Raw genomic sequence first — 11,318 nt, 5'->3', positions numbered from 1 at the left:
TTGTGGTCCAAGCAAGGGCGCCGGAAGTAGGGAGCTAGGAAGTGAGGAAGGGTCCCCCACTTGGCACCCTTGACCCAATTTGCCGTCATGGCTAGTGTGATCCCATCGCAATATGGTCTCTAGTTTAGACATGTCTGTAATCTGTGTTTTTGTGAAATATTGGATCATTTGAAGTTATTTAAATGGAACCATCTGAGAAGTTTGGAGGGGGAGCTATGGGCTCAAAAACTGCTGGGAACAACTAGTTTTATCTGTAACAATGTTTGTTTTATATGATTATTGCGTGTTTGTATTTGTGTTTTTTTATGTGAAATCCTAACCAGGGAAGTAACTATTACATAAATGTGGTGGAGTAAAAAGTACAATATTTCCTGCTAAAATTTAGTGGAGAAGTATAAAGTGGCATAAAAAGGAAATATTCATGTAACCTCACAATTGTGCTTTAGTACAGTACTTGCTTAAATGTACTTAGTAACTTTCCCGTACTGCCTGCATGACCATGCCCTTATTATATGTTCCAATATTGGTTGTTAACCCTGCAGTTGTAGCCTGGTGTGACGGTAAATAACCCACTTTAGGCTGGGAGTGTTGCCTCCCACATAGCAAGCATGTGTTTGTGGTGTCCTCTTCAAGTCTATTTATTGTACACCTTTGATATTTTAACTTTATGGTCAAACAGGCACCAACGCACTTCACACTCATTGCCAGTAATATGCTGCAATGCAAAGCAGGTGTGGAAATGGAGCTGCTACTGTATACACACTCGCTCATTTAGAGGCAAGTATGCAAATAGAAGAGGGAGGATCTGCTTCTGCTGCAGGAGAATAGTTGTGTGGTGTGAGGCAAATGAGTAAAAACACAAAAGCACGGTTTAGCGCTAAACATGGATAATTTTTATTTAGCTAGTGAGTTACCTAGAGGAGAAAACTGTCACATCCTTGCAGTTGATGTCTTGCCGTTTTGGGGGAATCCCAGTCGAGCCGAGCCAGATGGGGCAGATGTGGGGATTCTCCCAAAAGTGCTTAAAAGTTGTTGAGGACAGACAGTCTGATTGAGCCTGAGGTACGGTAGAGTACATCAACATCAGAGCAAAGACAGTCACCCACAGGACCCAAGGAGGCCACCGCTAGTTCAGCAGGTTTCTCCTCAGACAAATGCACTTCAGAATGACAGAATCACAAGAAAGAAAAAAAAACAAATATGTGCACTGGCCGGTGCTTCGCCAGCCTGCTGCATAATTGTAATCTTTTGGTACACAGAAACAGATGCAGAAAGGAAGGGAACAGGTAAAGGGGGAGGATACATCCTATGATTGGCATGATTGTGGCTGTTTCCCAATTATTTCATCCCACCTGTCAATCATCCAAACCTCAGTCTGAGGAGGATCAGATGGCTGAATACAGATTCAAGTAAAAGATTAATTCATACATCTTTAATTCTCCTCAGGAGCTGATGAAGCTCGCCAATATCCCAAACATTTGAGGCATTAAAAAAATTACAAATAAGCCTGGTGAAATCTTCTGACTACTTTACGGTTAGTCAGTTAGTTGCTCACAAACAAAATCAAAGAAGAAGAACACAGAGTTAGAGAGTTAAGGGGTATGGTAGGAGGACTGAAAGTGCTTTAAAGACAGTTTTCAAAGTGGGTTACGTTCTTTTTTCTCGTGAGACAGGAACACGGGGTTTGATGCACCAGTCAACGGATACAGATGAGTCCATCTATTATCATGTTCAAGTGTTCAGATACATTGTCGTCTTCAGCGGAAAGATTTGTGAAAGCCTTTCCTCCTTGTGGTTAGGCAAATTTTATTATTTAAGGTCCTACGTCATTAGTGTTGCAGTTCTAGCGGAGAGAGCTTGCTTGAAGGTTACTGTTTATTTCTATTGCGCTCCTGGTGAGAGAGGGAGAAAAAAAACAGAAAGAGATAATCAGTGGATGGTATCAGAACAAGAGCAAACAAGGGACACAAACAAACAGCAGCTAAAAGTGCAACATCAGAGCTGCTCCCTTAGTCTTTCACTGACGGGATAAATATCAAATGTTGAAGGAAAATCCAAGTTGGTGACACTTCTTACGCTCTTGCTAATAGATAGTTCTATGCTGTCAGATACAGATCTATTTAATGTCTGAGGTGAAATTGGGAATAAATCAGCAAGGACGTCTGGGACCACTGACAAAATGTGACATCCTTAGAAGATGTGACACTTGATATTTGAGGTCCTGAAGGTATTATATAGCAAGAGATACTGCTGTGTCAGAGATGATCAAAAGCCATTTATGAAGGCGATCGATATTGATCTAACTTCTTAGAATAGATTTATCGAATGAACGCCTGTATCGTGTTCATCTGCACTCGTACCATTCAGCAAATCTCATTAATTACTTAGGATGTATTGAATGTTTCTGTTTTGAGTACATTGAAATTTGATCTTTGAATTATACATGGAAGATATTCATTGTAGGAAATAGTCGCAGTGTAGTGTACTGCTGCTGAAAGTGAACTAAAAATAAAAATGATTCCATCAATTCGGACTATTTGAGAACAGTTGTCTCTTCAGAAGCCTAAAACCAAATGAACATTTTATGTCATGTCATGTTTTGTGTGTCCATTTTGTGCAGTCTGACTTCCTGTTCTCTATGGAAAGAACAGGTTCCTAAAACCAAATGATGTTTTGCATATTGTCTTGAACATAACTTCATTAAAGACATCACAAACAATAATGCAAGAATAAAAATCATGATTAGTTATATACAGAAAAAAAGCAATATAGAAAAGTGTGTACAGGCTCCTCAGACGAAAACAACCTCTAAGATGACAACCACATATCTTATTGTTAGTCTATAGTTCTCATTGTTGATATACTGAGTTACACTGGCAGAAAAACGAATCAATCATTGAAGTAAGGATGCCTTTACTTTCTCTGTTTAGTGTTAAAATAAGTGAGAAAAGAAGTTTAGTAGGCCTCAGGTGTGTACTAACTAAAAGTGTTCTGATACGTTTACACTGCAGCCGTTACGCTATGCTTGTAGTTATGCCGGTGTTATGCTGAAGTCTGTTCCCCGGTCGAATAGTGTTCCCTGCTGTTAAAATGATAGCGACCCCTCGGTAGTTAGGGAGAAACAAATATCAACAGGAAACAGTACTAGACACGACAGCGGTCTAGCGGATAAACTCAACAAAACATAAGTAATTACAACACAACTCAAATATCAAATATTCAAGGGTGTGTTGATTACAATAAAAAGAGGAATACAGTGTCCTCTTTGAGGAGTGGGTGTCCATGTCACTGGTCTGGGAAAAGCCCTGTGAGACCAGTGTAACTCTATCCCCAGAATGGTCGCTCACACTGGGCTGTGGCTCTGGGGAGAGCAAACTGGTATTCACAACACAGCATGAGCTTCCTTATTACTGTATCTCCAGTAAGGAAGGAGCTAACCTCTAATCGCCAAATTAGTTATGCTAATAAAATCCTGCAACAACATTTAGATCCAAAGTTATCTTTTAAAAAACACTTTGGGAAGGTGTTAATAGAGCAGGTGGCTGCGCTGGTTTGACACCTCTCAAAGTTCGGGAAGGACAGGCCAAACAATAGAGAACAATTAACCTTGTCAGGCAAAGGAGGGCGAGGCCTCGGCTGGGCCGATGCTGTCATGTAGGAGGTCAGGGCTACAAAAGCAGCGCGGCGCAACGCCTGCACAACGCAGGATGAAACAGGCTTTCTACTGACAGGTTGTTTTCAGAAGGCTGAAAACATTGACTTGAAATATTTATGAGAAAGTAACCCGGCGCATATTAACAAGGTCAGCAGAGAGGAGTCAATACAGCATCAATGGAGCACCAGCAGTGGGGGGGGAGTGGGAGGAAAAGAGGGAGCGGGTCACGGGGGGTTTTCTAAAACGCAATTAGATTAGCATACTGGTGAATCTAAGAATGGATGCAGCAGAACGGTAGCGGTGATAACATGTTATTCTCTCCTTGGATGCTGTTTTTCCACAGCAGCAGCATCCCACCGAGTTTTTACCACTTAGACTAACATTTGTGGTACACCACTGTTATTACCGCGGCAACATATTTTAGTTTCCCCCTCGGAGGGCGCACCGTGTGAGCCTTTCAGAACAAATGAAATAATGCATTTTTATCATGGGAAACATTTCTTTTAAAATCAACCGTTTAGAACATCTGAGGCAAACTGTACCAACTCTGAGGCACGTTGCAGCCAGTTTGCAGGCCGAGGGGCTTATGTTGTTAAAGACTAGTAAAGCATGAGGAGCCTGTGGAGGGCAGAGAGGCTCGGCGTTCAAAGGGAGATCAGAGCCAACGTCTGCCTTTGTCTGAGAGAAGGAATGCCAGGAATGCGGGCTATTTCAGGAAACCTCTATGCATCTCACTCCACTTGGGCAGATCATCACACATCTCAGAGGCACAAGATGGCCGATGAGGAATCAGGGCTTCCTGAACCTGCCTGTGAGTAATGGTGGCATGTCAATCTGCTGACAGGCCTCTGGGAACTTCCATTTACACCACACTGTTCATTCAGCCACAGGATGTTACAACCTCTGGCTAAGAGCAGGTGGAACAAGATCAGCTGATTACAGTCTGCTGCCTGTAGCAGTGACTCAGGGAAAGTTACCTCCATTTAAAATAACTAAACTGAACAGCATACAAACAAGCTATTTACAGGGCTATTTATATGTATGTTTATCTCACCTTCCTCAGAGCCTCCTCCTCTTCCTGACGTTTCTCGTAATGTGCAAAGTCATCAAAGATTGAGGTGGTATGCTTGTAAGTGGCGATAATTTTAAGCACTTGTTTGGCCTTCTCCAGAGGTACTTCCTGAGTGTCCCTGGAGTTGGTCACTGGCTTGTTGTCATTGTTCTCCAGCCGGATGTGTCGCAGCTGGTTGTTGGGCACGTCTTTGATGAATGCCCACTTCACCTCAAACTTGCCCTTCCACTTGTCCTGAGACCAGACGCCTGCATAGGCATTGTAGTCCACCGGTGAGCGCATCTCAGCCACGCCGCAGAAGTGCCCGCTGCCGTTGACGCTGAACAACAGGTACAGGGGCCCCTTGTTGCCCAGTGAGCGGTAGGCGCCGTCCAGACGCTTGTTGCCGTGTTCTGTGCTGCACCAGATAGAGTACTTGATTGAGCGGTGGATGTCGTCTTCGGAATAGCTCTTGATGATGAAAACACGTCCGTTTTTCAAGTTCCAGTCAAAGTCTTTGGGGTTGTAGTTGTTGAGGGCGCGGAGTTTCTCCAGCACGGGATGCACTTCGCCAGAGCAAGGGGAGGCACTCAGTGGGACTCCCCCACCCAGACCGAAGCCCTCGCCCCGGTTCCTGGGAGCCACCCAGCGGTTGGGGGGTGGACCAGGCTGCTGGGGTTGTTGCTGATGCTGATGAAGGGGCTGTGGGGGGCCAGGCTGAGAGGAGAGGTGCAGGTGCTGAGGGCCAGGGGGCATAGGCTGGGGGTGTTGGGGGGACTGGAGAGAATGGAGATGGTAGGTCTGGTGTTGGTGTTGGTGTTGGTGTTGGGGCTGGTGTTGGGGCTGGTGTTGGTGTTGATGTTGTTGATGTTGGTGTTGGTGGTGTTGGTGTTGTTGTTGGTGTTGGTGTTGGTGTTGGGGCTGGTGTTGGTGTTGGTGTTGAGGGGGCAACGGGTTCTGCAGAAGGGGCTGGGGCTGAGCTAGGAGAGGCTGCTGCACCATAGGCTGCGGGGGCATCATAGTCTGAGCTAACGGGGGCTTGTTCAGAGAGCCCTTATCATCCCAAGTACCAATGTTCATATTGTGCTTTATTGGGGGTGGGGGGATGGCGCCTCCCCCCATCCCCATGTTGGCTTTGGGTTTGACCTTGGGCTGTGGCTTGGCCGGCTTCTTGGCAATGGCTGCCCAGGAGGCAGGTTTGGGTGCGGATGAGCTGACAGACGGGGGGAGGCTATTGGCTGCCATGCTGCTCATACCTGCCGTGCCTACTAGGGGCGAGCCCACGGTTTTAGTGACAGCTGCCACCATGTCCGTACCCAGTTTTAAGCCCGTCATACCTTGCTCGATGCTGTTCAGCACCGGGACTTTACTAAGCTGGGTGTCGCTTCCAAAGCCCGCCTGTCCGTCCGTGATGGCCCGACCCAGGGAGCTGGGGGCGTACCCATAGCTGTTACTGTAGACCGAGGTCTGCGTGGTCTGACCCTGAGAGACACTGGTACCCCAGGTGGAAAAGTCTGCATTACCGGGGAAGAAATTGAAGCCGTGCTGGCCCAGGAAGGGAGGGGTGTTCCCCAGGGCGCCCGGCTGGCTGAACACACCGTCAGGGATGAAGTGCGGCTCGCCATTGCTCATCTGTCCATAGGTGGTAAGGTAGGGCATAGGAGGGTCTCCTGCTGTGGACCAAGCGGCCTCTCCCAGTGAGTAAGGGAAACCAATGGATGGAGCATAGTAGCTGGGCATGTAGGGGTCAGACATTGGTGGATAGTTGTTACTCTGTGGGGAATAGGGAGACAGACGGTTAATGTACTATACATGATGACAATGCAATTAACAAATCAGCAAATAATTAAACATGATATCATATTACAGACAGTGAATATAGATTGGGAGTTATAGGAGCATATGTCATCTTAAGAAACAAACAAGATGCTCACAATGTGAGCTTGAGCTTGTTTTGTCTTTTCTTGTTTTACTGACAGTTTGACTTTAAATTGTTTTTATTGTTATTGTTTTTGTAAGGGATGCACCATGCCCGGATCGGATATCGGGCCGATACTGACTCAAATAGCTGGATCGGGAATCGGTGACAATGGGATCGTTCTATTCAATTCAGTTCTATGTTTACATACTAGCCTATATACATTATTAGACTGTAATTTTAATTCCTATTTAAGTTTTGACCAATTTGTTGCTGCATTAAAACGATTTACACTTGAATTGTAATTAATGTAAAATAATTCCTATTCATTTTGAAGATTTTTTTTTACCAAGTTGCTGGTGTAAGATTTATTATTTTAATAATAAATAACAATTCAGTAAACATATCTATGTATTTATTTGTTACATTTTGTTTTACAAAGTTAGGAAAGTGATGTTTAAGTCAAGCCTGATGTTGCTTTACACATAAAAGAATGATCCCAGTGACCTCCACACAGTGAGGCACACATCTTATTAATTAAAGACAGGTATCGGATCGGTACTCTGTATCGGTCGATACCCAAAGCCCAGGTATCCCTATCGGTATCTGGACTGAAAAAGTCGGATCGGTGCAGTCCTAGTTTTGGTGTGGACCCCAGGAAGATTATTGATCACTCTGTGGAAGTTAATGGGGATCAGAATAAAGAATAATAATAAAATAATGAAACTGGAGTGACTGTATTAATGTGTTTTGTGGCTGACACCTAAAATATGAAACTAATTTCTCCATAACATGAGATTATAGGCTAAATACTGGCCACAAGTACTAGGTGACATTTTAAAATTTACTGTAGGACATTACCTGATTTGTCTGGCCGCTTAGATAAGGCTCAAAATCATCATCATTCACACCATCCTTTTGATGCATTGATCCGTTTTGCACTAAGGATGGAAAGAGACGACATTAAACCATCATTTGACTGTACTGTATGTGAGTCACAAATATTTCCAGCTCAAGATATCATCTCATTATGCTTCCGTCATGGGTACGTATCGGTCAAATGTAAAACAGGACAAGATCTCAGTGTGGTAAGTAACATTATCATAAACAAATAGGGGACAGTCAACAATGGGGACATTAATAAGCTACATGTTTAGACTACAGTTTCAAAGCACAATCACAGACAGTGTGTTCCAATCCACATACTTCATGAAGTACTCTTCAATGTAGTGCACTGTGTGCACTCTGTACTTACTTGAGTAGTGCGTGAATTTCAACGTGGGTAGGGTCGTCTCAAATCGAATACTCTGCGGCGCACTTACCGGAAATGACGAACGAAACATTTCACTGCAGCTCGCTACTCGCCAAAATATCTTCTTCTTCAGGGTTTTGCGGCAGCTGGCATCCTTTGTGTTGCATTGCTGCCTCCTTCAGGTTTTACCCGTCAACTACCCGCCAAAATATCTGCCTGCTTTGTTGATCAAGAATACACAGAAAACGAAAGCAAAGTGGAAATTACGTTTCCAATGTCGTCACCTACGCGTACGACGTGTCCTCCTGTCGGCTGAAAATGCACCGGTATGTTTACGTATTGTTTTATTCTGTTATCTACGTAGCCCATAGATATCTATAAGGTACGTTGTTCAGCACCGCAAAAGCTCCTGCATCATCTGCCGCCATTTTCACGTTTGAATAGTGGTCGTGGTCCCGCCCCTTCCGCTATACGTAGCCAAGATGGCGACAATTGAGTGTGAAAAGTGTCCAGCGTTCCACACTCAACGATTTGACCGTTTTCAGTAGGGATGTCACGAGAACCGACACTTCGGTACAAAGTCGAGGTACCGTACGATGCCTGTAATGGTCATTGGTAGGGATGTGACAGTGAGGAAAATGTTCCCACCGGTTAATAAACTTGTGACAACACCGGTGTTACCGATTACACCGGACATTTTACAAGAAAAGATGACGGTCAACATGTGTAGAGCGCTGACTCTGATTTGTACCATTGGGTGGCGGTGTGTCTGGCCTCTCCGGTAGCGCTTTTGCTTCGGGGCTCTGCTGCGGGGGTCTACCTGGCGCCGCTGCTCTGTGACAGCTCTATCCACCTCACGGCGATAACCTCATTAACGTTATGGTTCCCTTATAGCACTGGGATTAAACGTGAAATATTGCTGCTTATTCCTGCTTCCTACTCCTGCTACTCTGAGCTGACGGACCAGATGCGTTCACGGTCAGTTTGTAGTGTCTGTCGTCTGGCTATCGATTGATAGCATGCCGCTGATACGCCAAAATGAACAAAATGGGTCAATTATTTTATTTATTACTTAAAGGCGACATGCCTCTGTTTTTTGTAATGTCCAAATGTTGTTGAATTACATGGGATTTATTGTTGTTGTTGTGTTTTTTTTTACCGTGGTATTGAATTCGGTATCGAGAATCGTGGAAATTCACTGGTATTGGTATCGACCACTAGATTTCTGGACATCCCTAGTTTTGAGTACAACATCCGGGTACTTCGAGTGCACTGCATTTTTGCCATACTTCACAGTGTAAACGCACTTATGCACTCAAAATAGTAAGTGTTAAGTACGGAAGTACACGGATTGGAACACACTCTTAAGTATCCTGATAGCATAGTTAGCTCATTTTAAAGGGACTGTTTGTAACTTTTTAGACGTATAAATCTACCGGGTCGGTGTCCCAAACTACACGGAAGCACCAAAACCGCAAAGTTAAATCTAGTGAAGCCCGTCTAGCAAAACAGTGTTGGCGGCGGTCGTAGTACGCGGGGGAGACCTCAGCTTTGGTCTCCAGGGCCGGAGTCTCTGCTGTACTCTGCTCCTCTGCCTGCCTGCTTGCCTTCACTCACACGATGCACATTCATGTCTATTTAGAGCACGCAACGCTGACTTTCGTTGACTTAACGGCCACAGGTGTCGCTGTTAACAAGCATTTCTGAAAGTTACAAACAGCCCCTTTAAACTGTATATAAGAAGATTTTAAATAAAAAAAAAAAAAAAAAGATTGCACCGCCACACTGAATTTTAAAAATGAGCTTTTTGTGCACCATTTAATCACCTTACCTTTATTTCCTTGTCCTTTAGGTCTCTGAAATAAATGAGCAGCACAGGAGAGAGATGTTGTCAGATCACGACAGGAAACACACACACACACAGAGAGATATAGAGAGAGAACAGGCTGTATCCTACATGAATAAACGATTTGTCGATTTGTAGTAACCTCAGGCTAAAAAAAGCATCAAGCCCGGATGTTAACATTTCACAGGTTGCTTCGCGTTTATTATTGACCGGATGTCTCAGTAACTAAACGGTGCCGCATTGGCAACCGGCTAGAGTCGGCCTACATTACAGCTAATAGCTACCACATATATCAAAGACTTTTTATTATAGCCTGGCGTGGCTAAAAAAACACATCAAACTCGGCAAAGTTTGGTGTCGCTGCTGCTGCACTGCAAAACGTTAATATCTGTCAATACACGAACCTGATCGACTGTGGTCGCAGACATCCTCCAGGAACCGAAACTGAGAGCTGTGTTTGTGTTTGTGCAGACTGTCCACGGCTTCTTCTCTCTTTGCTTTCCTCTCTCTCTCTCTTTTCTCTCCGGTGCTTTCCTGGCTCGTCTCTCGGGTCGTCCAATCACTCTGTAGCGGCTACAAGGCGGCCGTGTCTTCCTCCTCTCTCTCTCTCTCTCTCTCGACGATCCGCTTCTTCTTCTTCTTCTTCTTCTTCTTCTTCTTACAAACGGAGACTCTGTGTCTGTGTGTGGAGAGATAAAGCGTCAGTTAATGTGTACACACGGGTGGTGCTGGTGGTGGTGGTGTTTTAAGCAGCAGTCAATGTGTGAAGCTGCCTGGTCCTGGTGGTGCTGGAGGTGGTGTCTTTACTGGAATATATCTCTTACCATTTTCCACAATGGCGGACAGGCTCTCTACTCCCGCTTCCGTTCCGTTCTGCTGCTCCGTGACCTTCCGCCTGTGACGCTCTGAGTCATGTTACACTGACTGACACTTCACATGACACAGTCACCGACACACAACAACAAGTTACCCTGATACTTACAGTATGTTATATCCTCTATTATATCATCTATTCAAAGCAACCTAAAGATTTTATACAGAACAGCTATCTGATATAATAAAATAACAGTCACCTCTGCATGGGGGAAGTGTCTTTTTGTGTCAAATGGACGCCTGAATTCCCATGTGGATTAAATAAAATATAAATAATACAAAATAAAAATGTATGAAAAATACTGTACTGAATTATAATTTTGAGTTATTTTCTGCAACTTTCTAATACATTTCAGAGGGATATATTGTACTGCAAATAAAATATGAATAATACAAAATAAAAATGCATGAAAAATACTGTACTGTACTGAAGTATAATTTTTTTAGGTATTTTATGCAACTTTCTAATACATTTCAGAGGGATATATTGTACTGTAAATAAAATATAAATAATACAAAATAAAAATGCATGAAAAATACTGTACTGAATTATAATTTTGAGTTATTTTCTGCAACTTTCTAATACATTTCAGAGGGATATATTGTACTGCAAATAAAATATGAATAATACAAAATAAAAATGCATGAAAAATACTGTACTGAAGTATAATTGTTTTAGGTATTTTCTGCAACTTTCTAATACATTTCAGAGGGATATATTGT

General features: G+C 43.6%; 1 protein-coding gene across 2 annotated transcripts; it reads right to left on the bottom strand.

Moving 5' to 3' along the window:
• Positions 1-870: 870 nt before the first annotated feature.
• On the bottom strand, positions 871-10,701 carry ythdf3 (YTH N6-methyladenosine RNA binding protein F3). 2 transcript variants are annotated; one of them, XM_074622540.1, is made up of 7 exons: positions 10,547-10,701; positions 10,127-10,401; positions 9,708-9,732; positions 7,947-8,095; positions 7,486-7,565; positions 4,710-6,479; positions 871-1,892 (listed from the first exon to the last, which is right to left on the bottom strand). In XM_074622540.1, exons 5-7 carry the CDS (start codon positions 7,549-7,551, stop codon positions 1,869-1,871), a joined length of 1,860 nt encoding a protein of 619 aa, XP_074478641.1. In that variant the 5' UTR covers positions 7,552-7,565; positions 7,947-8,095; positions 9,708-9,732; positions 10,127-10,401; positions 10,547-10,701; the 3' UTR covers positions 871-1,868. The 2 variants fall into 2 exon arrangements, with proteins under 2 accessions (XP_074478641.1, XP_074478640.1); XM_074622539.1 differs by lacking the exon at positions 7,947-8,095.
• Between the last annotated feature and the right edge of the window lie 617 nt (positions 10,702-11,318).

Source organism: Sebastes fasciatus, chromosome 21 (assembly GCF_043250625.1).
Source record: "Sebastes fasciatus isolate fSebFas1 chromosome 21, fSebFas1.pri, whole genome shotgun sequence".
Taxonomy (NCBI): domain Eukaryota; kingdom Metazoa; phylum Chordata; class Actinopteri; order Perciformes; family Sebastidae; genus Sebastes; species Sebastes fasciatus.
This window is presented reverse-complemented; position numbering and strand designations above follow the sequence as displayed.